The following is a 27,902-nucleotide window of genomic DNA, read 5'->3' as shown; positions in this document are numbered from 1 at the left end:
CTCGGCCCTGGGACGGAACATGCCAGATCAGAGGCTGGTTTGAGCACTGCCTCCATCAGCAAGGCCTTCAGACAGATTTCCTTCTCCTGAGTCTGCGGCCTGAAAGCCTTACACTTGTCCTTGCGATGAGCTTCCCCCAGGCACGTTAGACAACTTTCATGGGGGTCGCTAAGAGGGAACAGTTTCCCCGCAAGAGACACAGGGCTTGAAGCCTGGCGACTGGGGCATGCAGGACTATTCCTACACTATCTACAACACTTAACTACTAACTACTTAACAAAAAACCAAAACAACGAACAATTAACAGATTACTGAAGGGTTTGTAAAGCATTTGCAATGCAAGCAGAGCAGTTCCAGCAACCGTCAAGGGCAGAAAGAAGGAACTGAGGGGGCATAGAGCCGGCAGCACCTCATACACCACGGCATGTGCACAGGACTCCAAGGGGCCCTAGAGCCGGCCCTATGGGTACTGCTGAAGGGAAAAAAGTTCTGGTAACCGTGCATGGAGGCACGCACACACCTACAATGGAGTCGACATGAGCAAGCACTCGAAGAAGAACATGCAGGTATATGGAATACACATAGCTTTCTGCCTAGCCAGGTTTCATCCTTTTTAGGCTTCTGGAACTTCATCTTCCAGATTAGTTAACTCAAGCCTAGGGACAGGCTGGAAAAATTCTTTAATTAGCAACAGCCAATGAGGATTAGTTTGAAAGATACAACTACCCACTTATTTTTATACTTAGGGTTTTTTAAAGGCCAGGGGAAGGCAGATGGGGAAAGTGAAGAAAAAAGCTTAAGCCCAGATTTGTCAAGGTATTTAGGTGTTGTTGAGCTCAGTGCTGCAACACCTGACTGATTTAGAACCCCAAATCTCCTTCCCAAAAATGAATTAAACACTTTGGAGATTTAGGCTCCTAAGTGTCTAAATCATTTGGAAAATGATATTTAGGCTCTTAAATCAATCAGGCATTGCAAAGCTGAGCACAGCAATACATGTATTCCTGTACAAATCTTACTCAAGGTCACAAAGTGATTAAATGACAGAGCCAAGAAACAAACCCAAACCTCCTGACTTGCTGTACTAGGCTATAGCCTCCACTGTGCGTACTCCACATTTGTAGCATGAATGATCCTCAGGATAAATTACAGTTCACCATGAATGTGGGTGGGAATGAGATTCACAAGGTACACTAGCCAATTATGCTGATCTCAAAAGAAGGGATCCACAATTTCTAACCCACCTACTTGCTGGAGGCATGAGAAACTGTCTATCCTGAAACTCAAATTTCAGTTGTTCATATGTTTTATAGTGTTTCTATTTGGGTAAACTGTGAAGGTAAAATAAAAAACTGAATTAAGCCCATGAGGAGACTAAATGCCTCCACTAACCTGAATGTGACACACACAATAATGATATAATAATGTCATAGAACAGGAAACTAACTGTGCTTCCCTGAAAATTTTATTTTCTTCAGTTAATAAATTCCACAGGTCTGTTACAATGGGTACATTAACCTGCTAACATCTTGGAGGCAGAACCAGCCCTGCCAGTCACTGGCTGCAGGGGAAAGGCCCCACTCCCTGAAGTTCCCTCCACTTAAGACAACCTCCCTAATCAAAAATAATTCAACTCTATTTTCCTAAATTACAGATTGATTCATACTTTGAGGAAAATGCACTGTAATTTCTCTCACTGCAGAGCATGGGAAATTCCCCCTAATGAAACAAAGCCAAATCTTTGGATGTCAATTTCCATCTCTGTTTTGAATGATCCATTTGTCTCCAGGTTGGTCCAGCTCTTATTCCTCAAAGAAAGGAAATCTGTCAAGTAAGCATGGATACATTTTCTTATTCCTCATTGTACTGAGGTCCACAGATCCATTACAATGGGATTTTCACAGCAGTGTGCCTCCTGGGTTGGAAACAGGATCATCTTTTAAATATGGACATTCAAAACAGGATATATTGTATATCCTCCATCTTCCCCAGGCACTGAGGCGTAGAGAAAACTGCTGAAAAATGGCACTAGCAAAAGACTGTCTGACCAACAAGTAGAATTCTGTGATCATGTTGCCACCTAGCAGATCTCAATACACGACATCTGATTTCTCCATCTTGACAGTGTCAGTGCTCCTAATGTCTGAACTTTGATGCTTAACTGAAGGAGGAATATTTACTTTGGGACTTAATGCCATGATAGTTGTGAGGACTATTTGTCAAAGAACAATACTGGGTGTTCTCATCAGAGAACGCTCCCAACTTCAAACACTCTTGCTCCCAACTTCAAACACTCTTTCGACTGCAGAGAGTAACTATCTGACGGGCTACCTTAAATCCCTAAGAAGTATAATAACGACACCTCCTGCAATGCTAGGCTAGTGCTCTAAGGAGCAGAATGAGGTTCCCAGGTCCTGCTCTATGAACCTGTGGGGCTGGAAAAAGGCTTGCTTCTCTCAGGAAACTCAAATCCCAACATGAAATATTAAGTGTGCTTAAAATTACAAATGTGCCTAAGTGTTTTGCTGAATGGGAAAGAACTAATGAACTGGTGCATAAGTGTGAACACAAAAAGTAATTAGCCCCCTTTCTTTCCCCTATACCTGCCATAAAATGTGAGCACTTCAGTGGCTGTATTGCTTCCAGAGTTCTGTGATCGACACCTAGGTTATGAAATCCCAGACAAAAAACAATATTTGCTGAAAAATATTTTTCACCGAAAGGCTTGCATTCAACTACAGTTACAAGGCAGAATGATTTTTGTATATATAGTAACAGCATGGAGGAAGAAAAAACAAGTTGTTACACATCAAGCTGGGGTAGATGAGCTCAGTAAAAGAGTTTAATTGTTTCAGGGAAAAAATGCAGTGACTCATACCTGAAGTTATAATGTGTTAGAGATTTTATCAAGGATTCCTACTACAGGATCCATATGCACTTTAAAGAGTTTGGAAAGAGAAGTATGTAAGCTACTTAACTGGTGTAAGTTAGCTACAAAAGTATTTTGAGTTTGGGGCCTCATTCAACTATACAATATTAGGTTTCTGAGTTTAAATAGTTCTTGCAGTTCAGTATGAAATATCTCTTGAAGTTTTTGCATTCTAAGCAATATGTCAGCTTTCACGCATCAAACATTTATAGAACTCTTCCTCTAATCATCTCTCCCACCTCTCTGCTGCTGCCCCGTGAGAAGTGAGATTGTGACAGCAAAGATAAATTCCCCTCCCCTTTTCTTCCTTCAACTATTCCCTCTTCTCCTCATCCTCCTCTTCTCCTAAAGTGAAGTGCTGAGATTTCAAAACCAGAATTCCTCCTCCCCCATAGCACTGGGCAACTACTACTGCAATCCCTGTAATATTCTCTTTTAAAGCATGGATATCATAGAAGCATGAAGATAGTGAGACTCTTTCTAACTATTTGGAAAAGCATGAAACACACTCTGCCCAGGGAGTCTCTGAATAATGCCTTCCCCTCCCCCAACCTCTTTCCCCACACACACACACACACACACACACACACACACACACACACACACACAAATGGGAAAACCCTTCTGACCTACAAATCTTTTTAGGAACACAATATAAATGCGGGGTTATGTGCTGAACATCTCAAATGGCAAAAGCAGAGAGACAACAAATCAGCTATTCAGCAGGGGAAACTGGAAAATTATTTTTTTTTAAATTTATATTAATTATTGCTATGCTTTTCTATGTCACCTGACATGAACAGCTCTTTGATATACTGCCTACCAGAAAACTCTGCTGAAGTATAGTACCAGTCTACAAGAGGCCAGGTAAGTGTGTGTGTTTGATTTTGTATGATGTGGGGTTGGGGGGGGGAGGGGAAGGGGTGTCTGAATTTGTATGTTATGTCACATAGCGTTAAAAAAAAAAAAAATCACTTTACAAAGTCCTCTCACATACTAGGATAAAACTCAACCTGCCTGATGTTCTCCCCACCTTGATAATAGTTATATTAACACAGCATGGTGCATGCTGGGAGGACACTGCAAAGCAAGAGCAGGGCAGCCAGGACTTAGGGGAAGTTAAGACACAAAAAAAGTTTTGTTTCCAGTTGCTCATCTGCTGAGACTGTGAACACCAGCTCCACTTGGGGAAGCCAATTCGCATCTTAACATTTACTTGTATTGTTTTTAAATATCTGTTGTTCACCTTGAATGGGTCTGAAGTGATCATTGTTGACCATTATGACTTTCTGCTGGTTGTATTTTTTTAAATGAAAAGAATTCAATAGTGAACCAAAATGTATCGAATGTATAAGAAATGTGCTATTTATAAAGCAATTGGCACTAAGCATCTTATCACTAATGACTTGTTACTCACAGAACAGCAAATAAGGCTGAATTAATTTGACACCCATGTGAGTGTCATATTTTATGCAATTCCACAGCAATTCCACTATATTTTTAAATATATTGTATCCCTAGACTAAATTACAATAGGAACTAAATTCTGATTCCACTGATTTTCGGCAGGGAAAGGCAGAAAAAATGCACAATAAATTCTCCAGGTGTTTAACCTTCTTTGCATTTATCTGTCATTTTAAGCACATTAAAAATTAGAGATTCAAAAATTTAAATTTAACTTTCACTTTGTTTGAATAACAAAATATTAGTTTTTGGTGTCTGTCAGTTACTGAACAGAGATACAAACTCTCAGACCTCCCTACCGCTATGTCATTACCAAACTATTTCATGAATACGTGAGAAAGTGAAGAGATTTTCTTCCATCAGAAAAGTAGAAATTCCAGAGCAACACCAGAAGTATGCATGGAGTTCATAACATGTTTAAATAGGCAGCAGTGAAACTGACCAGTGCCTTGTTGGTTATACTGTGGATGCTGCTTGACAAGACCATGAGCAGCAGTAGAGGCATTGGAGCTGTCTGTAGACTTTGGCAGACAGCATTGCAATGAGCTGCATTCAAAAGGTTATCTTCATGGCCATAAGGGCTAGAGAAACTTATTTTTTAAAATCCAAGTTCAAATTCTGCAGAAATTCATGGCTAAGACCTCTACCCCTTTCCCCAAAATGCAAGAGAAAATTTCCTATTATCTGTCCTAATGTTTTCAGATAAATAATGTAAAGATAAAAAAACAGAACATATTTTAAAGGCATGAGCACACACAGCTGAAAGTTCAACCTTAACTCTTCACTTCCTGACTTGACCACACGATTTTATCAACCATCATGTTTACTAACTAACCGTCACAAAACTAGACTAATCCAAGTGGATCTATGTACATATTTAATATACATTCTATATTCTTCACTTTCTTACTAGATATCAAGCAGCAATTAAACTTGGGTGCTCAGTATTGTTAATGCGGGGCTAATGCTACTAATCTGAAGGAACTATCACCAAAGTATCTGAGTGCCTACACAACCTTGTGAGGTAGGGAAATACTATTATCCCCATTTTACAGATGGAGAACTGAGGCATGGAGAGGCTAAATGATGTGCCCAAGTTCACAGAGGAAATCTGTGTCAGGGTAAGGAATTGAACCCAGGTCTCCCAAATTTGTACCCTAACCACTGGACCATCCTTCCACAGAAGCATGTTTTCTGGATTAAAATTAAGACAGCAAGATGTCAGGTTTTAAAGCACCTTTGCTGAAGAGGAATGGAAGGATTTAAAAAATCAAAACCGCCATATGATCTCAAAGCCCTCAGAAAAGCACTGATTATTTGTACAGACTAATGTCACCTCAGTTTGGACCTTATTTTTATGACCTTCCTTCACACATCCTATATTTTTGTGACACAAAGATTCACACCCTGGTTGCAATACAAAGACAATATGATGCTTAGCAGTTATATCATGATTCTTATATTTTCAAAGATCTGTATCAATTAAGATATCAAGGACACTGCAGTGACTTGGCACGCTTTCCTACAGACAGAACTGTACTTGGCTTTCTTTCAAACCATTAGAGACACTGCCTAAACAAGTCTGTGGAGGCCAGGGGAGGAGATGTGCCTCTAGAATGTATAAGATTTTTTTTATTTTTTTTAATAGGAGAACACAGAAATGTTTCTCAAAGAGAAAAGGAGAGCTACAGGAAGAATCAAGAATAGTTCTGACCCCAAGGAAAAGAAATGTAGGATTTTGATTGTATAAGTGTATGTTTAGTGTATGAATCAATTACCCTCCAAGGCTTGCATTTGTTGTTCTCCTCCTCCTCCTCCTATCCCACCCTTTCTTGCCTTACAAAATCAAATGTGATGGCCTTTTTTATGGAAGTAATCCCAGTATTAGTCAGTCCACTCCCTTGGGCTACTCCATAATCACATCCTTTCCCTCTCAAGTTTCTAAAAATAAAACCGAGCACCAGAAAATATAGATTTTACTTTATGAAAGATACCAGGTGACAAACTTATTGTTTCTACTGGAAAACAACCAGTTTCCTTTAAAATCAATATTGAGAAACAGAAAATGCATTTCAACTAATTACAACAGGCTACAAAACATTCACGACTTTTAGTCAGATTAATTTGGTTAGCTAATCCCTTCTCTTTCAGAAACAATATCCAGTTGAATTACCCGTGGGGTTTTTTCATTAGCTATCTGCAAGCAGGGGCAAGGTTCTGTTTGCAAAGAGCTGAGTTTAGCAGCATCACAATTAGACAAAGTGGAAAATGAAAATTCATTTTCATATTTACTGTCACTTAGACAACAAATGACAGTATGACAGAAGCAGGATGTTCATTGCATCTAGAGGGGAGAACAGACAGTCTGCTTTCACTCATGAGGTTAGCTTTATGTTGATTAAAGAGAATTATACAAAAAATTATGAATTTAAATTTACATTTATGAATTTAAATGTATGAATTTTTAAATTTACATCAGAATTTAAAATTGGAGCAGGGTCATGGGAACCCACATTATTTAATACCCCAATTCTCTCATTTTTTGATATTCTCTTGTGTAATTTTCCAATAGGGAAAGATCATGCCTTTGCTGCTCCTCCACAATGTGCTTTCCTAGGGCCCAGTGAAGTTTGGAGTGAAACAGACAAGACTTTTGTCAGGTTTTAAGCGGCTGCAGCTGCTGCTCCTTTTAATGCCACTTGACTGGAGTTATTCACAGGATCCACAACATAGAAGTGATATAAATGGATAAGGACAAACAAAAGGTAAGGAGAAGAGAAAGAGGACCCATCTAAACAAGAACCTTGCACTGGTTTAACTTAAGATGTGATTTTAAATCAATTTAGTTAAACCAATGCAAACCCCTGCTTTAAACCAGACTTATTTATTAATTTAAGTCCATTAGGAACAGATTTAACCTAAATCAAAATTAGCCACTCTTACTGAAACAAGAATGTCCACAGAAGCGCTTGCACCTCTTTCACTAAATTGGTTTAAAATATGTTTTAAGTTAAACCAGCATACATAGATAAGGCCAGAGAGCATGAATGGGTCAGAGAGAGGAGGGGCAAATGATTGGGATGGAGCAGAGAATACAGAATGATAGTGTGGGATGAGATACACACAAAAGAGGCCAGGCCATTCCAGTGATCTAGTGGCTTTGTATTTTAGCGGAGGATTTGTGCCAACTGGCATTGGAAGTGCAGTAGATGTGAGGCAGCCTACACAACCAGCGTGTGTTGCGTGGCTCTCTGGCAACTTTCTCAACCAGGAATCTGTAGCCTTTTATAGTAAGAGTGGGTGAAGGCAGCCAAGGGAATCCACGAAAATGACTTCAAAAAGTAAGGAAGAGATACAGTGTTGAGAAAAGACAGAATATGGCAAAAATTGGATTTATATGGAAAAGTTACATTGGTTTAATGTAAAGTGTGATTTTAAACCAATTTAATTAAAATTCTTTCAGTTTAGAAGAAGCTTTTTCACTTTAGCACCAACAAATTCCTAATCAACTTAAATTAAACTGAAATAAAACCTGGTTTAAACAGAATTAAGAGTGACCACACAGTCTTTTGCATTGGTTTAACTACGATGGCTTAAAATCACATCTTAATAGGTGCAACTTTCTTGAGTAGACAAGGCCCTCAGAAAGGCCAAGAGGGAGAGGGCAAGAAGAGACAAAAAACAAGGAAAGAGAAGAAACCACGCAGTTTTGGAATTAAAGTAAAAAATCTGAGAAATACCATACCCTATTTCTCCACACATTTCAGACTTCCCCCCAACATCCTCCCTCCCACTTCAATGGATGTAGGAAGCAGAGATTCCACCTATGAAAGACAAAATGAATCATCTAGATAAATATCACATATGGTAGTATTACACATGTCCAATTTATCACAGCAGGTAAGTAGTATTTACTTTGACCCTGTGCACTCTGACACAATCCTTGACAGCTAAACACCAAGGGCAAAATTCAAAACTAGTTAGTAAAGGTTTTTGTGGTACGCCATCTCTGCTCCCTCTATAAATGGACACATTCCATGTACTACCTGCCTATACATCTAATCACTAGAAAAATAATAAAATCAAGTAGTTATGTAGCATCTGATATATTCAAAGTGGTGTATAAATATTAACTAATTAATCCTAACCACCACGAAAGCTGGTAAGCAAGCTTTATACACATTTTATTGATGGGAAAACTAAGACAATATAGAAGGTCCCAATGCATTAGACCACAGAATTTCCTGACTTCCAGTTCCATGCTTATCTTTATCATAAAGTCCTTCATTAACTAGTATGATTAGTAGCATTATTATTCTTTTTAACCATAATAGGAAGTCACATACTAACCATTATACACACAAAGAAATGTGGTCTAACCTGGACTAACTTCAACTCTCAGAATTCATCCCTTCTGGAATACTGCACTGATTGTCACCACAAAGTTTGCCAAAAAATAGGTATATCTTCAAAATAATTCACAGTGCATTAATCTGGACATAGGAAACATCAGAAAATTACATACTTGCCATATGACACAAACATAAGAAGTTCTGAATTTAGCATCCAAAAAAAAAAAAAAAAAAAAAGATGCTTCCAAAACTTACTGTCATCTTCAAGTATTGCAGATCTCCAAGAATGGAGTGTTATTTTAGATACAGCACACAACGGAATTAATTTAGAAGAGTCTAAGTCCCAGATCTACATTTCTTTATTTTATTGACATCTTTTGATCATGACAATATCAGTAGCATATATCTAGTGTGTGTACACTCATGTGTTTTCTTTTTGCTAACATTTAACAAGGGCATAAGTTTTTTTTTAAAGTGTCATTCTGTTTGTCTAGCAGACACTTTTCAAACAGTAGCTGTGATATAATTTTAAAAAAATACTGAAAAAGGTACAAGCCCATGGTAGAAATTAAGTGCAGGCAAAATGTTTTTTTTTTTTTTTTTTAAACAAACAAAGTTAGACATTTTTCCACAACGTTATGACAAACCAAAAGCTTTTGCATATGTAACCACACATGGGAAAGTAGTTTAACTTCTCTCATCTCAAAGTTAGACAAGAAATGCAGAAGAAATTAACAAAAAACAAAACAGGTCAAGAAAGTTTTGACATGGAAGTAAGTGTCTTTATAGGAATTCCCAGGAGACGAATGCTCAGTGGTGGGCTCACAAAAGCCCCTTGTATGCTGAAGCACTAATTATGTTACTACTGCTGATACAAATACCAGAGTGGTCAGCATTAGAATGGTCATAGGGTAACCCACTGAAGTCAGTGAGAGGAGTTTTAGATGCACAAGGATGCAGAACTGGGCCCTAAACTAAGGTTTAATCCAGATCTGTTTATTCCTGGAGTCAATACAAGGCACAAGCTTTTTAAACACAGATTTAATTATCCACGATGCCTTTACAGTGATTGGAAAAAGGTAACTCCTAAACCAGAGATTCTTCACTTGCTGTACCTCCATTTAAAACGTGACTTTAAGAACTCCAAAGTACATCCCATCCCATTCTTGTAAATAACATGCTTTAAACAGATCAACAAAAAGTTTCTTTAACATCTGGGATCTCCATACTCTTCTTCAAAATACAGACTGAACAAGAAATCAACAAAATGACTGAAGCTCTTGGCTTTTACCAGCAGGTGTCACTAACAATGAAAGAGCAATTAGACACTGGAACTCCAACAGCGGAGAAAGACAGGGAAATAAAGCAAAATCTTCTGCTTTGACATGGTCAAATCACATTCCCCTCTCAGCTGTGCAAACTGTACCGTCTCGTGATGCTATCATATTACTACTTCGCCAGTCAAATTAGATCCTTCCAACCTAGACAGTATCTGAATTTCTAATGCAAAATATCTATCATTAAAAATCTAGAAGGCAGAAGAGTTTCCAGCTGAACAATTTTTAATTGTGAAGAGCCACCTTAATATTCAATCTGAACCCCTCGACAGTTTCATCACTGTCAATGCATTATATTTGCTTAGATTAAGCATAAAACAGGGTTACTTACCAGTAACTGTTGTTCTTCGAGATGTGTTGCTCATGTCCATTCCATTATAGGTGTGTGCGCGCCCCTGTGCACTGGTTCCCGGAACTTTTTTCCCCTTCGCAAGCTCCATAGGGCCGTCTTAGGCGCCCCCTGGAGTGCCGCGCTCGTGCTGCGGTATATGAGGTGGCAGCGCCGGCCCTGCGGGCCCTCAGTCCCTTCTTTCTGCCAACTCCAATAGTGGGGACGGAGGGTGGGTGTGGAATGGATATGAGCAACACATCTCGAAGAACAACAGTTACTGGTGAGTAACCCTGTTTTCCACTTCGAGTGATTGCTCATATCCATTCTAATATAGGTGATTAAACAGCCATACCTTGGAGGTGGGTAGGAGTCAATGGTGAGCTGCTCTAATCAGTACAGCCCTGCCGAAGCCCGCGTCCTCTCTTGCCAGCTGCACGATGGCGTAGTGGGACGTAAAGGTGTGGACCAACGACCAGGTCACTGCCTTGCAGATGTCCTGCAGGGGCACTCTTTCCAGGAAGGACGCCGATGAGGCCTGGGCTCTGGTTGAGTGTACTGAAACAGATCCTGGAAGCAGCACCTTCGCCTGCTCGTATCAGGTCCTGGTGCAGGTGGTGATCCAGGCGGAGATGCGCTGGGTGGAGACAGGTGAGCCCTTCATCCAGTCCGCCACAGCCATGAACAGCTGCTTCGACTTCCGGAATGGCCACGTCTGCTCAATGTAGTAGGCCAGGACTCATCTCACATCCAGAGAGTGCCATCTCTGCTCCTCCTCTGAACCGTGCGGTTTAGGAAAGAACACGGGGAGGAAGATATCCTGGTTATAATGAAACTGGGACACCACCTTAGGCAGGAAGACCGTACCTTATCCTTATAAAAGATGGTGTAGGGGGGCTCTGAGGTTAAAGCTCTTACCTTGAAGAGCCTCCTAGCCAATGTAATGGCCACCAGGAAGGCTACCTTCCAAGAGAGGACAAGCACTGGGCATGTAGCCATGGGCTCGAAGGAGGGGTCCCGTCAGAGTGGCGAGGACCAGGTTCAAATCCCAGGGAGGCACCGAGTCACGGACCTGCGGGTATAGCCTCTGCACCCCTTTAAGGAACCTGACTGACATGGGGTATGAGAATAAGGACCTCCCTTCCATCGGCTGCTGGAAGGCCGAGATGGCTGCCAGGTGCACCTTTAGGGAGGCCAGTGCCAGACCTTGGAGCTTCAGATGGAGCAGGTACTCCAAAATCGCCTGTATGGGCGAGCAGCTCGGTGGGATACCCCAGGACTCCGTCCAACAGGTAAACCGCTCTACTTAGCCCAGTACACCACCTGAGTGGAAGGTTTTCTGCTGCCCAGCAGAACCTGTTGGACCTGCGCCGAGCAGGCTCTCTCTCCCTCCGTCAGCCACAGAGTCTCCATGCTGTCAGGTGGAGGGAGTCCAGGTCCGAGTGCAGCAGGCAACCCTGGTCCTGGGAGAGCAGGTCATAACACTTCGGGAGCGGCACTGACGGGGTGATGGACAGGTCCAGCAACATGCTGAACCAGTGCTGTCTCGGCCATGCTGGGGTGATCAATATGATGTCTGCTTTGTCCCTCTTGATCTTCATGAGGACTTTGGGCAGCAGCAGAACGGAGGGGAAACGCATACATGAGGGTCCCCATCCAGTCTATGAGGAACGTGTTGGAGATTGAGTCCGGCTCGCGACCCTGGAGAGAGCAGAACCTCGGGCACTTCCTGTTCCAGGACGACGCAAACAGGTCCAGTTAGGGAACACCCCACTTGCAGAAGATAAAACTTATCACCTCCGGTTGTAGCGACCAGTCGTGTCAGGGTAGAAACGACCTGCTGAGGCGATCCGCCTCATCGTTCCTGACCCCAGGGAGGTGAGAGGCAGATATATGAAAGTCGTGCCTCACCGCAAAGTCCCAAAGTCGAATAGCCTCCTGGCAAAGGGCCGAGGAGCACGCTCCCCCCTGCCTGTTCATGTAGAACATGGCCACCATGTTGTCCGTGAGGACCTGCACCACCCTGCCCCTCAGGAATCTGAGGAACATCTTGCAGGCCAGGAGGACTGCCCTAAGCTCCCGGACGTTGATGTGGAGACTCCTTTCATCTGCCGACCAGAGCCCCTGGATGCTCAGGTCGCTGTTGATGTGAGCCCCCCATCCCACATCCGAGGCATCCGTGATGAGGGTGACCGATGGGCCAAGTCTCGGAATGGGACCCCCCTCAGAACTTCCCTGGGTGTCCTTCACCAGTTCAGGGAGGTCAGGACCCGCGCGGGAACCGTGACCACCCTGTTCAAGAAGTGCCTGGCTGGGGGCATATACCAAGGCTAGCAACGCCTGGAGAGGCCTGAGCTTGAGGCGAGCCAGCCTCACCACGTACGTACAGGCCGCCATGTGTCCCAACAGCTACAGGCAGTGTCTGGCTGTCGTCATTGGGGACCTGTAGAGATTGTCGATTATGGTGGCCATCGCCTCAAAGTGAGGCTGTGGGAGGAAGACTCTGGCCTGGGTGGCATCCAGGGTGGCCCCGATAAAGTCTATGCACTGCACCGGGGTGAGAGTGGACTTCTGCTCGTTGATGAGCAGCCCCAGTCTGGTGCATGTTGCGCAGGTGAGAGCCAGGCTGTTCCTCACGTGGGCCCTGGGACCTACCCCGGATCAGCCAATCGTCCAGGTAGGGAAAGATCTGCGGTGGAGGTGGGCCGCCACCACTGACATACACTTTGTGAAAACCCTGGGGGCAGACGAGAGGCCAAAGGGCAGGGCCGAAAACTGGTAGTGGCAGCCAGCTACCATAAATCAGAGGAAGCATCTGTGTCTGGGAAGGATGGAAATGTGAAAATACGCATCCTTTGGGTCGAGGGCAGTGTACCAGTCCCCTGGATCCAGTGCAGGAATGATGGAGGCTAGTGAAACCATATGGAACCTGAGGCGTCTGATGAATTTGTTCAGACAGCGGAGATCTAATATGGGTCTCAGGCCCCCCCTTTGCCTTGGGAATAAGGAAATACCCTCGGCCGCGGTGCAGAGGAGCTCGGTGACCCGGAGTGGGAACTATGAGGGGAGCCCACACTCTCGACCCTCTGGGGGGAGACAGACTGCTGTCTTGACAACCCACCGGGGCCACCCAGCATGGGTTTATCCCGAGACGCTGGTCCCTGCACCCTCGGCCAAGGGGGGGACGGAGGCGTGGGCATGGCCATGAGGGCGTGTGCCGCAGCGAACACCTCCGGCGCCGATGGCCCTTGCAGGGGCGCTCCCCCACCCTAGGAGTCGGGGGAGGCTCTCTGCGAGGAGGAGATGCAGGTGCTGGAGTAATCTCAATGGCTGCAGCTGGTGCATCTCCTCACTCCCCCCAGGCCGGGCAGGCGGTGCGGTGCGGGGGAGTCTTGGCGCTCGGTGCCCTGGTGCTTCTTCCTCTTCGGCACCAGGGCCTGGCAATGGTTCGACACCGGTGCCAGTGGAGCTCTCCACACCGAAGAGACTTTCGGTTCCACAGGGGAACGCGCCGGTTCAGAGTCCGGCTGGAGCGCGGACTCCATCAGGATAGCCCTCAAGCGCGCGTCTCTTTCTTTCTGCATACGCAGCTTGAAGGCCTTGCAGATCCTGCATTTGTCTTTTCTATGCTGCCCTCCCAGGTAGCGGAGGCAGCGGTGGTGAGGGTCACTCACGGGGAAGGCTTTGCCACAAGTGGCACAGGATTTAAATCCGGTTGTGCCAGGCATGGCCCAACCTTAAGCCCCTGAGGACTGTGTTATCTTAATCTAAGTAATGACTATACTTAACACTAACAACTATGCTTAACTTAACAACTATGCTTAACAGCTACTTATGCTAACAACAACGAGAAAGTTCAATGGGGAGGCTACTTGCTAGAGAGCAAGAGGCAGACGTTCCAGCAACCGTCACAGGCGAAAAGAAGGAACTGAGGGCCCGCAGGGTCGGCGGCGCCTCATGTACCGCGGCATGAGCGCGGCACTCCAAGGGGCGCCTAAGCCAGCCCTACAGGGCTTGCTAAGGGGAAAAACGTCCCGGGAACCAGTGCATAGGGCGCACACACACCTATATTGGAATAGATATGAGCAATCACTCGAAGTAGAATACAAATTTATTTTACAAAATCTTGTATTAATTTATATATGTACTGCAGCCTTGGCTTTAAACAAACTCTACCGAAAGGAGACATTATACCTCATAACTCTGATTTGGAAGAGAATTATATGCATATAGTTTCACCGAAACATCAGTTATTTCTGAATGAAGGTGACTAAAGAGGTTGTAGCCTTTTATTCTTTATTCAAAGTTAATTTTAATGATTCACTTCTCTCATATTAGCTCTAGCTGCTGCTGGTGAATTGACAGTTGACAATTCTTTACAATTAGGGCACGATTATTATATCGTTTAGACTGCTGTAGTGCTCACCATGTACTAGCCCAGTGGTTCCCAACCTTTTTGGCTCGAGGGTCACAAAATAGGATTTTTATAACCCTGAAGGGCACTGGTCTCTGCCAGCAGCCCCCCTCTCCTCCCTCTCTGCTGCAACCAGAGGGAAGGAGTTTAGCAACGAGGCTCTCCCGTCCCCCTGTGGCTGCAGCAGGGAACTCTGCGCTCCACCTTGGTCTCTAAGCAGTAACTCCCTTCTGCATGCAGCCAGAGGGACAGGAGATCAGTGCTCTCCTCCCTCTGGCTCCAGCAGGGACCCAGCACCTAAGGACCCTGGTGGAGCACTTTGCTGTGCTCCCTGCTACACCCAAGTGGAGAGGAGTGCTGATCTCCCCTCCCCTTGACTGTAGCAAGGAGCCTGAACCATCTGTCAGCCCTGTGGCAACGCTCTCCGCCTGGGTCCTCAGGCAACAGCGGCTCCCTTCTGCAGCCAGTGGGAAGAGAGCGCAGGCCATTTTGAAAACCTCTATGGGCCACGGGTTGGGAACCACTGTGTTAGAGGCACTTTCCCAGACACAGAGAAAGACCAGTCCATGCTCCAAACAACCAGCAACCAAGCAGACACACATACATACATACACACACACAAAAGAGGATTGGGGAAAATGGATACAACCTACTAACAGACTTTCACCAAGAAAAGGGCTATTGCTTTAAAACTTGATTTGATCCCTGTCTCACCATACATGACCATGCCAGCAAAAACAACTCAGAAGACTAAAGTTTGGTACCTCTCTTCCCACCCTCACAGGAAGGAAGGACCTGGATCCTATTCCTGACTCTGTCATAGACTTGCTCTTTGACCTTGGTCACTTAGGGTTACATTCACAAAGGGACTTAGGCAGTGTAACACTGCGTGTCATGGTGCCTAACTTTTAGATTGTTAGAAAATCACAGGAACAAGACTGAGATCCACAAAGTCAAGTTGGGCACCTAGGCTCCCGTTGCAATGAGTAGGGAGAGAGGTGCCTTAAAATGGGATTCACAGAAGCCAGCATAAGAGTCTCCTGGCCTGCTAAGAAAATTAACCGGAGATGCGGACCAGACAGGTGTGTGCTAAGGCCCGCCCATTTCACAGACAGAGGCACGAAAGTCCATGCCGCAGGGAGGTGACTAGATCTCTGCTAGCGATCCACACTCAGGAACCCCTCTTACACAGTCAGGCAGCTTAGGTGCCTAAGTTTCCTTGAGAATGACTTAGGCTGGCACCTGCCTCCACACAAAATGGCCAGCAGAGAAGGAGGGATGGGGGTGGTGTCCACCTTACAACTTTTAGCCCAATGGTTAGAGCACTCACCTGGGATGTGAGAGACCCAGGTTCAATCTACCCCCCCCCCAAGGGGGAGAAAGGAACTGAATAGGGGTCCCCAACTCTCAGAAGAGTGCTTTAACCTCCGAGTTCTGGCATATTCTGGTGTGGAGCTCCCTCAGTCTCTCCTGTTGAGGTTGTTCCGCTTTGTATACATACTGAAGGTGAGAGAAATTGAGAATGACTCTGTAGATGGGACAGCAGGGTGCAGTCCCTCTACTCCAATCACTCTTTTATTACTAGTTGGGGAAGATATTAATTCAACCCTTACTACCAGGGTAGGCTTTCAAGATGACCTGCAAAGGAGAAAATAGAACTGGGGCTTGTGCCATTCTTTATGATTTATAATGATTGTATCAAGTAGGCTTTTTGTATTAGGAATTCAGATTCTGTCTAGGTTGGAAGGCTCTCATTTGACTGGCGAACAAGTAATATGACATCATCAAAGGAACTGAGAGAGGAAGGTATTTTTTCCTCTCAACTATTAATACTCTTAGGGCTTGTCTACACAGTTTTGCAACAAAAAGTGTTTACATCTGCACAGCTTGTTCCTGTAAATTTAAAAGTGCTGCCTAAACACATATAAAAATAACATCTTCAGTAGTATCTGTACAACTGTGTGTGTAGAGCAGGCCTTACCTTTCCATTTGTAACACTCCTGAATGTTAAGGATTAATTAACATTTTAGATAAAGGAAACTTTGACTTTAAAACATTTAAACCTTCACCTCTTCAACTAAACTGTCACGGGTTAACAGCAAGCATCCTCAAGACACCCAGGGGAGAGCAAATTCCTCACCTTTCGAAGTCAAAACAAGCAGGGGGGAAATAGTCAGAAAAACCTAACTCACCGTTCAAGCCTTTATACATTGTCATGAAGAATCAAAAACAGACAATGACCCAAATTCTTAAAACACCTTTGCAAGTCATTTTTTAAAAATGATTTTGCCATGTCTTCCCATCCCACTCCACCCCAACTGGTCTCTGCCACATCGGTAACAGTAAATTCACTGGGTGAGGATTACTATTCATTAAAACTCTATCCTTAGATGTTTGCCCTGGTTAGCTGAATCACTGTGAGCAATGGGATAAAAAAGTGTTTCAATTTTAATTTTTGGAACCATTTTATCAAATAAGTTTACTTGCAGGAAATGTATTCCTAACCTGCTAGAAAGGACTCGAGAAGTGTTAGTCTTTACTTCCGTTAAGTTCCCAAACTCACGTTCCAGAATACATTAATTGCAGATTTACCTCAAGTGTTGGCTGCCCCTAACGCCCCCTCCCCACCTTTGATCCACACCAAAAAGCCTCTAACTCGTACTTGGTGTTTAAGCCCGTTAGGGTAGCAGGCACAGCTGAAGGTACAGGCTTCAGCTCAGATTTCACTTCAGCCTGGACTGGAAACTTACCTACTTTGCAGTCAGAATGCAGGCTAATCAAGCACAGGTGCTATTACTCCTGCTATGCTATCCCACAAGTCCTCCGGAGCTATACTTCCTGTCTAGCTCCTCTTTAAATCATCCTTTAAAAATCAATACTGACTCAGCATTTTCACCCCACAATTGCTTGGCCCATTTCTGTCGTGCTTCCACTGCATTGAAACAGAGATGCCATCCAAGAAATCTTCCTCCCATGCTGCCAATTGGCCAAAAACTGATGTCAACCATCTGGTAAAGCTATGGTGTGATGTCGGTAAGATCCAACACTCGGGGGAGTGTACCCAAAATGGCACTTCTATGAGTGGTGGACAGAAAGAAACACTGAGGCAGAGAAGTCAGCCGAGTGCACCATGAATCACTCTGTGGTTTGTCATTATGGAATTCAGTCTGCATTCTTGTTAAAAGTTCTTGCTGCCAAGTGCTTTTCGCTTTCTTCTTCAGAGCTGTCTGCATTAATAACGAGTAGCTCCACTTGGAAGTTATTTACATAAAGTACTATTCTCGTGTCATTGCCAGACAGCAGCTCCATGCAAGGCAAGAGGGAGAGAGAAAGGGGGCAAGGGAGAACACGCTGCGAATGAATTCATAGAGCAGTCCAGTTTAATGCACTACTAAGAACCATGGGCTAGCCCACCAGAAATCCAACCCAGCACAGGGGCTGAGTACAGCACCATTGTGGATACAGCCACATGGGTCTGACACAAGTAGGACTTTGCAGTGGGAATGCTAATTCTGCAGTGAAGATATACCCTCAAAGATGTGATTGAGAAAGTGGCAAGCAGTAGCATGATGGTCAGCTTACTGGAAATGATCCCCAGTTTGGTTGTTTAAAACTAACGAGTGAACAAAAGAGGCTTGATTTTAGATAAATATGCTTTTTTCCTCATGTATTTCTGTTTTAAGGCCACTAGTTAACAGTGTGGCCTGTATACTAGTGCCTGTATTTTCAAAAGGAAAAGAAAGTAGCAAATATTTGTGTTTAAACAGGTCATTTATTAGAGATGTGCCTTTTAAAACAAACATCTATGTTTGTTAGCACAGATAATAGTGCACATCTGCAAAGGCAAGAGAGGCAGGACAGCCTTGAGCCATTAGAGAATATCTGATATCTTAGGGAACAGAATAAACCTTATAATATTCCATGATAAACTTCCCTTCAATTTTGTAAGAAAAAGCTATCTGTATAAAAAGTTGATTAAGTGCAGAAAATATACAGCAGATGATGAAATGCCAATCTGAATTCATGCATGTATGGTACCTTTCTATTCCGAAGCATGGAATATCAGCTTGTATTTTGAATTTCCTAGATTTCATTGTGTGTGTGTTGCAAATATAGTTTTATTTAAACACAAGTGGTGGGACTTTTGCATTTCAATTTGCAGAAGATACCACAGAAATGCCTAGCAGAGGGAATTTTGAGTTCATAAAACACAGCTATAGTTTCTAGATGGAAACTGCTTCTTGTCAAGTGCTAACACCTATTTCAGCTCAGATTTATAGTGCCACAAAGCTTCTACTAAAGTGACTGGAAGATTTATCCTGCCAACTGGCAGCCATAATTTTCAACCATTAAAAAAAATTATGCTAGCAACAGCAATTTGCTTTAAAGTCAGCAGCCACATAATTTTGCATACTTCAAAAAGTGTAACATTGCTTTAGAAAAATCGGTTGCCTTATTATAGAACAAAAAATTAAATAAAGATTGTGACACAGAGGCTCTTTGGCAAATGGTCCCTTTCTTTGCAAGCAACTCATCTCAGACTTGACAAACTCACTACACCAAACAGGTCTTGCATGTTATTTACCCATAAAGAATAGCCTGCAAGGTATCTACAGAAAGCTAGTTACTTGTCAAGATTCCTAATCATTGCAAGTTTTATGTACAGGTTATATTTAAGGAGCAATGTAATTATATTGAAAATATACTTTGTAGACATGAAGTAAAAGTCAGTCACCAAGGGATAACATCTCAGGGATTGTCTATACATACACCAATGCAGCTGTGCCACTGCAGCACTTAGTGAAGATGCTATCTATGCTGATGGGAGAGCTTCACTGTAACTTGCGTTGATAACACTTTCTAGTGTAGACCAGGCCTTACTTAGGCATGCATATCCTATTAGTGGAGCTAGTGCTTAATTTTCTTACTTGGCAATAGTCAAAGTATGCCTTTTTTCAATTGTTTTACATTAAAACTGTAGAACTCTGAACTCTGTGCATGAACCATGTGTTAGTCATTAGAAGTATTTTACAGTTAATATTTGTTGTCTAATTGCAAACGCATTAACTATATATTCTCCAGCACGGCATACTGCAACTAAATGCTATGACACTCCTGAGCCAACTTTTGTGCCATATAGTGTGGGAGATTAACTAAGTTTCAAGGTTGGCATCCTGACTCTTTGTGCCTGGACCAACAAAGTAAAGTGGTGGTGGTGTAATCCAATTGGTGATTTCATGGGAGTTGGACTCATGATAAGAAGAGCAAAGAGCAAACTTAACGACTGTTAAAAAAAATGAAACACTGTGGGAAAGATCCATCCTTGATTTCATTCTGCTGACTTCAGTGAGGTTACACTGAGGTGTATTTGACCCAGGACATTTCACTTTTTTATTAAATTGAGCAGTTTAGACTAAAGCATATTGTCATACTTTCAACTAACAGGAAATCAGTCACGACTTTAGAACAACATTCCCCACAGTTCTTCAGGGATGTTTTTAAAAGAATAAACCATTCTTTGCAGTAATTGCAGAAGCTGTTTCTACTTTGGAACATGGCAAACAAGGATGTGAAAGGACAACAAGACATATTATAGTACTAGATTTTTCAGAAAGAAAATGCTTTTGTAAATTACAGCCAGTACTTCAAGGACTATAATATATAACCACATGAATTCACAGCTCTTTTCAAGTCTGCTATAACCAGCTGACTACAAAAGATCAAAGAAACTCTTACCAGAAAACTGGGATATAAGTATTCCATGGCAAATAGGTTCCATATCAGAAGCATAACTTACAATACATTAGACTTGGAGTCACATGTGGGAAATTCAATCTGAAGGCTCTCAAGAAGTCTTCATCCCCACATGGAAGGCAGTTATTTTGGCTTTTGTGCCAGTGATCCATATTCAGTCTCTAATGAGGGAGGTAGGACTAGTGGTTAGGGCATTAGCCCAGGAGTCAGGAGACCCAGATTCAATTCCCTTCTCCACCACAGATGACTTGGCTGACCCTGGGCAAGTCACTTTGGTCCAGATCCTCTGAGATATTTAGGTGCCTACCTGCCTCTTTAGGCACCCTAAGGCCACGACTTAGGCACCACTGACATTTTCAAACCTGCCGCTCCAGCTGCCACCTAAGCCTGTAGCACCCAAGTTTCCACTGATTGGCATTCGCAAAGCCACCTATGCCCTCAGCTAATGAGCAGCTCAGAGCCCTATCTCTAGCTGAAGCCATGGAGGCCCCGAAGCAGGATTCTCTCAGTAAGGCGATTCTGTAGGGGTGCTCTGATGATACTCAGCAGTAGGAGGGACGTATGCAGACCACTGATGGCAGCGGGCAACACAACACCCACACAAAAGACAGCCAGAACACAGAAAAATATAGGGCCGTTGTGAGAGGCGTATTGAAGTGTGTGTGTGTGGGGCGGGGGGAGGAGGGGGAGGTATTTCAGCTGCTAGGGCATGGGCTACTTAAATGGCTGACCTAAATCCCAGACAGGGTTTGTGGCTGAGGATTTCAAGAGGAGGGAGGTGCCCAATTATGGCCCATCAGCCAGGCATACCAGGTCAGCCACTTAGACTCCTAAGCCCTTCTCCTTTCCCCATCCCTCACCCTGTCCTTCCCCTCAGCATTTCACTCCTGGCTGGGTTAGGCAGTTCCCAGATCAGCCTCCTGGCATCTGAGAACCCCTTTGTTAGGCACCTAACTTTCCCTATGCATTGTCTTCTAGGGAGCCCAGGCACCTAGCTCCAGGCTGAGGATTCCCCTACGCGGCAGGTCACGTACAGATGAGGTGGTGCAGCACTGAGCAGAGCAATACCTAAGAATCTTTGAGGAGCTGGACCTTAATCTCTCCATGCCTCACTAACCCATTTATAAAATGAGAATAGTAGTACTTTCCCACCTCACAGATTATAAATTGTGAGGTGCTCGATACTACAGTAATGAGGGCCACATAAATACCACAGACAGCAGTACATCTACCAAAAGCAGTGCAGACTTCTCTCAGAAACCTTCTCCTCTTCAGCAGCGGCTATTGTTATTCAAGGGAGCCCTTTGAACAACTTTCCTGTTTTACTCATCAAACATTTCCAACTATTATTTCCCCCTCTTATCAGTAGTTGTTTCCTCATTTGCTGATCCCACAGTGTTTTCAATGGACCTATACTGAATAACTACTGTATGCAATTTTTCTGCTTAAAAATAAGAAGAGTTTAGCTCAACACAGTGCAACAAAAGGAATTATTTTTTCTTTTAAGTCTAGGACTCACAATCCCAACATGACCCTACTAGTAGGAGAGAGGACTGGGTCTGCAGTTTGAAGTGTTGCTATATCCTTGATACTTGCTTAAAAAAAGAAAAAATAAAAACCACTAACTGGGGGCCCAGTTTATTAACTGACAAACATAAGTGTAATTATTTTAATGGTTTTTGTTTTTCTTCTTCTCTTTTTTTTTTTTTTTTTTTTTTTTTTAAGGTGAGGAAGAAGTCACCAGAAGTTTTCCCTTCCCCCTTTTTAAAAAATTATTCCTATCCTGGACAAATACGGACTTTGACTTAAACTATTGTTTAATTGAAGGCAACTGTCCTTAAAACAGCGTGGATACTCTACATTTTCTGCAAAATGTAAAATCACCAGAAGTTCATTTTTAAAAGATTTTTAAAAAATACCTTTTATATATATTATACAGGGGCAAAGCATCTCCTTTGCCCCGGTGTCCCCCTCGGTGTGCCAGAGGTTGGTCCTGGCAGGAGTCACTAGAATCAGAGACCTCCTGGACTACGACCAGGAGAATTGGGTGGGTCCCTTGTCACTAGTTCGGCGCATGGGGCTCTCCACTCTTCAAACTCTCTGGCGTGTACTTCAGGAGGTGAGGGCAGCCTTACCCGCCTCTTGGGTTTACCTGGACAGGTCCCGCAGGAGTCTGCTCCCCGCCCACTCCTCACCCCTAGTCCTCTAGATCTTTTCATTGGGCTCCTGCCCCGCAAGCCTCCCTCCCCCGTCCCCCCGCAGGTTACCCCTCCCACCCCCACCCCCAAGCTGGCTGTGTGACCTGCAGCTGGTTCGTTTCTGAACCGCACCAAGGACATATTTGTACACACTCCTGCTCCACGCTTTTCATTTCCTCACCCTCATGTTCCACCTTGACACCAAGTGGCGGTAACTTTTGACACTTGTTGAAGGTGAGGAACTCTGGTGGGCCGGGCTGTATTCCACCTGGGTCCCACAGCCCACCAGGGATATTAGTTGATGGCTCCTTCCTAGAGCCGTGAGCACAGGAATGTACTTGGTGCGGTTCATCCCCATCCCCAATATCTGCCCTTTTTGCAGCATGAGGGAGACCTTGGTACATGCTTATCTTGAGTGCGCCAGGTTGCAGCCCCTTTTCCAGCTACTCCTCAACCTTCTTTTACGGTTCTGGCTGCACTTTCTCCCACTCCTTCTAATTTATGCACACCCTAAACATGGCCCCACAAAGTCGCGAGACCTCCTTGTCAACCTCCTCCTGGTGCTGGCCAAAGTGGCTATCTATAAAACCAGGGAGAGGATGTTGGCCGAAGGATGCTTTGCGACTGTGGAGCCTATTTCCATTCCTCTCTTCGTTCATTCATCTGGGTAGACATCCACTGGCTTCCTAGACACCTCTGAGGAGCAATGGACACTGTCTGGGGTTCTCTGCTTGGTGTCCCCTTCAGGGTCCCTACTTTTGACCCCCCCCCGGCCTGTTCCTGTTCTTTCTTTTGTTGCCCCCCATATTTGTTTGAGTCCCAGGCACAGTAGCTCCTCCTCTTAGGCTGGGGGAGGGGCCTTCAGCTGTGTACCCGCCCACATCCCAGACCCCAATAAGACCTCTCTCTTACAACAGTCTGGACTGACTTTGTCATAATATTTACACTTCAGCAGTTCATCATCTTGTTTTCCTGCAGTTTTTGAAGTGTAATACACATCTCCCCATAGCCACAGAAATATGGGGAAATTTGCAAATATTTTACAATATCCAAACACTCTGAGCTCAAACATCCAATTACAAAGCAAACAACACTCTGAAAATATCTCTCCAGATGTTTCATCATATATAAAGATCTGACTAAATTGCAGCAAGCCAAAAGAATGCCCCCGTTTCCTGAAGTGGGCTAACAAAAGGAAAAAATGTGAATGCAGTAACTATTTTTGAATGGCAGCTTTGACATTATTCCATTCAATCCACTTTTAACAATTAGAATATTGTCTGTATCTTAGAACAGAAAATAAACTGCATATACTTGTACATATACAATAATTTTTAAAAAGTCTGAGTTCAATCAGGTTTTCAGGAATGTTTTTATAGCTAAAAATGTGTGTCTATCTACATACTCTCTGGAATATTTAAAAGCAGCACAGGAACTCTACATAAAGGTATTCACTTGACAGATTATTCCAGCTCCCATAAAGTCTATTGCAAATCCTTTTACAATACCCTTTGCTACAATACAGTCTACTATGTCTCTGAAGTTCAGCATTTGAGAAAAGCAAGACACACAGCACAAAAATATTTTCATAGACTGTAGTAACCCACTACCTGTTTTGTCCATATGTGCTCTAACTTGCACTGTAAGCTTTTGGGACAGGGTTCTTATCATCCTGTATTTATCAGTAATGCACCATACACAGTGCCATAAAACAAACAATATGCTAATATGAACAGCATTTGATTTCTCGATTTAATGTAAAAATCTGAAGGCACTGAATGAAGATAGATACCATATCAACATTTCTCACCAGACAAGTTCAAGAAACACAGTCTCATTAAGTTCTAGTAACATCAATAAACTAACATATACTTAAATATACATTGATGGGTTTCTGTTTTCCATGCCACTTCTAATTATAAGCCATTTATGATGATGATAAATGAGGCTCTCCTTCCCCTGGATCCTGCAATGAAGTAATAAGGTTGAATTTGTTAAAATTAGTTCTATGGCAACAGAGTGATGAAATCAATACAGCATTAAATTCACTGCAAGACCAGGCAGAAAGAGAAGCTGGAATGGGATGGAGTCTGGAGAAAGATCTTATTCAAACACACCTTCAACAATAGCAAGCAAAATACACAAACAAATCTCAGGGCTTATAAAAATGCTTACAAAAATGCAGGTGTTCTCATTTCAAATTCACCACAAAACAAAAGAACTCTTTTATGTACAACTCTGCTCTTGTTGTAACCCTGGTCTTTTCAGATGACGGAACACCTATTAGGGATGGGCTAGATAATATTCTGTCCTGCCTTGAGGGCAGGAGACTGGAATAGAAGACCTCTCGAGGTCCCTTCCAGTCCTACGATTCTATGATTCTATCAGGGGGTTGCTAACGTAACACCTCCGGAAAGCCATCCCATTGAGAATTTCACATATATTACTAATTCAATTTAGATTTTCTAGAGACCAACAGACAAAGAAAGGATTTTTGGATAAATAGCCTGGTTTTAAACTGACTCTGGGCCTTCTTCCTGATCCAGCAGAGAGACAGGATCATGGAGGACCGCACTCCTTAGGGAAGGGTTGGAAGGACTGGACTTACTGAGGCCCCATAAGACTGGATGCTTGTTCTATGCTGAAGCACTGATGAACTTGAAACCATAAGGAAATCCCTTTTGAAGGACTGCTCCTGCCCAAGCCCATGTTAGGGTTGGGGTGATGTCTGATAAGCTTATTAGCATGTAAGTTCTTTTACTATTTTTAGTATGTTTTCTTTGTAATGCTTTTATCTTAAGAATAAACTAGGTTTGCATAGGAAGTGCAGCGTGGTACCTTATAACTGTGGGCAATTACTCTATTAATTATTAGTCTCTGAAAAGAGAGTAAGCAGGCTGCTTAGATGGAGTCTCTTGCTGGAATTTCACAGTATAGTCCGGGGACTGTGCAGCTAGAAATACCCCAGTCAGAAGGGAGTGAGACATGTCTCTCCACTCAAGAGAGCTGAAGCCTAGAGTGAGTGCCCTTGCTGGACCACAGAGGCAGAATACAGGTGCAGTTGCCCTGAACTGTGACATCTTCATAACCACCATTTCCTCTACAACAAATTTCTCCTTGCCTCTGGCAAAATCTATTCCAACTCAGGCCTTCACGTTTGCACACTTTGTCCCCAGTCTTCACCCACAGGTGTCAGTGTTATTGGGTGAACTGCACCCCGATCCCTCTTGGTTTCTTCAAATGCACCCCCCTCAGGTCTCAGACTGCAAGCTGTCACCTGCCACAGGATAAAATCAGGTTATTCTCCCATCCTTGCAGTCCCCTGTGTATAAACCATGACTACCTCAGCTGGACTGAGTTATCTTCAGTGCCTGCAGTTCTGTTCTCTCTAAGGTCAAGGACAGCAGTATCCAGTAGCCACACAGCTTTCTTAAAGCAAAGTATCGTTAATTTAGAATAGCATTTCAGAGAAAAAAGATTTAAAAAGACAATAGTCCATATATAAGCCAGCTTCCACAGAGACCCTCTTTCTCTTTTTCAGCCTGTCCTCCTGACAGCCCAGTACAAATAACCTCCCCTCCTCTCCTGAGAAGGGTTTTGAACTGTTTAGAGTTCTTTTGATCTCTTTCTTCCCAGCACTGGCTGAACAGCTGTGTCACTTTGGCCTGGAAGTATGCCATTGTCCATGCAACCCAATGTTTGCTGGGAGTTGCTTATCTATAACTATTGTGTTTCTTCTCTCCTTGTTTTTCCCCACCACTTCTTATTAAGCTAGAACAATACATTCATACAGGAAACTCCTATAGCCCAATATACAACTACTTCTCTTCCCTGGCTAGGCCACATGCAGTGTTCATAAAATTATTACATCTCCTCAGAGCTCTTAGATTATTACACAGCAGCTCCCATCCATTGCACCAATCATGACCACCACCCCCAGTGCCCCAGAGCATCCCCCACTGCTCAAGAAACAGCATCTGGAATTTCTGGAATGCGGGAAGGGGGGAGTGCCTGGCCCACTCATCAATCCGTCTTATGTGCACAGTGCTTAAAAATTTTCAGTTCTAACGTGAAAAAAAAGCTCAAATGACCATAAATCCAATATTTAAATAAAACAAAAGCTGGCAGTTGTACCAGATCTACTCAGGGTCCACCTCTTACCTTGTTTTTGTTTGTTTGTTTGTTTGTTTTTTAATAGATAGTCAGTTTTCTTAAGAGATATCAGTCAATGATGAAAAGTAAGACTTCCATGGACAAATTTCAGCCAGCACCCAAATCCAAAGGTTTCCTATTAAGAATTAATAGCAAGAAACCAAGCATTCTACACAGAAAATTCAAAGAACATAAAATATAACCCTGTGTGAAGTTTTACCTGGCTAGGCCATCTACTTTTAAAGAAACAAAGGGAACTTCTGCTACAAGCACCACTATAATACTCAAACCCATACCATTTAAACATGTCCTAATGACAGACAAATTTCTGTTCCGAGACAACAGAAAAGATGGTGACTTGGGTTCAAAACATATCGTCATTGCATAGGCTATCATCACTTGTGTGGTATGCCTCCCAAAGCTCTCCAGCTGATGAGAAAAATGAATTAACTGTAACAGGCTTCAGAGTTAAAGACCAGCTGGATAATCTACGTAGACTACAGCATCTTGCCTCTCTTTATGGAGAGTGTTTCACATCCAATTAAAAATTACACAGTATTTTCAGGACATTTCAAACCTTTGGCTAACAGTGGAGCCGAATTAGAGGATTATTTTCCTGATTCTATGCAGAAAACACATTAATGACAATGTGAGTGTTGCCATCTCTTGTGGTTTTGTCATGAATCGATCTTACAATATTTGGTGTTCTTCTTTCCCAGCTGCTGGAATCAATGAATTCTACGAGAATCTCAGCTTTGAGTTAAAAAAAATAAGAGTGTCTAGCCTACGTGGTTGTGGAGAAAAACATGAAAACATGAAGCAAGTACACTGGAAAGACTGCAAAACAAGGAGGCAAATAACACAAATCCAAAATGTATTTTTAAAAAAATAACCCCGTTATTTTTAAACCAATCCTATAATTGCTTGGGTGTTGGCAATATTGGAAATAAAGCAATTCTCTAAGTCTCTCAGGT

General features: G+C 43.2%; 1 protein-coding gene and 1 long non-coding RNA gene across 4 annotated transcripts in view; one reads left to right on the top strand and one right to left on the bottom strand.

Moving 5' to 3' along the window:
- The window catches only part of LIMS1 (LIM zinc finger domain containing 1), a 121,451-nt gene that overhangs the window by 86,432 nt on the left and 7,117 nt on the right, over positions 1-27,902 (bottom strand). Inside the window, exon 1 of one of the 2 annotated variants that reach the window (XM_067563621.1) lies at positions 8,139-8,157. The exons of the other annotated variant lie outside the window; for it this stretch is intronic. Within the exon in view, the coding sequence (XP_067419722.1) occupies positions 8,139-8,155 (17 nt within the window). The 5' untranslated portion in view covers positions 8,156-8,157. Of the gene's footprint in view, positions 1-8,138; positions 8,158-27,902 lie in introns of those variants that run through there. 2 annotated transcript variants of the gene reach the window in all.
- On the top strand, positions 216-27,893 carry LOC137163414 (uncharacterized). Of its 2 annotated transcripts, XR_010922711.1 has the most exons (4): positions 216-566; positions 3,733-3,796; positions 25,323-25,523; positions 27,648-27,893. It is a non-coding gene; the product is annotated as an uncharacterized lncRNA (long non-coding RNA). The 2 variants fall into 2 exon arrangements; XR_010922710.1 differs by lacking the exon at positions 216-566 and having other exon boundaries at positions 3,637-3,796.

Source organism: Emydura macquarii, unplaced genomic scaffold (assembly GCF_026122565.2).
Source record: "Emydura macquarii macquarii isolate MOO-44397 ecotype Brisbane River unplaced genomic scaffold, CSIRO-AGI_Emac_v2 contig_2531, whole genome shotgun sequence".
In the NCBI taxonomy this organism is placed as follows: Eukaryota; Metazoa; Chordata; order Testudines; family Chelidae; genus Emydura; species Emydura macquarii.
Note: the sequence above shows the minus strand (reverse complement) of the source record. Positions and strands in the feature narration are given on the sequence as shown.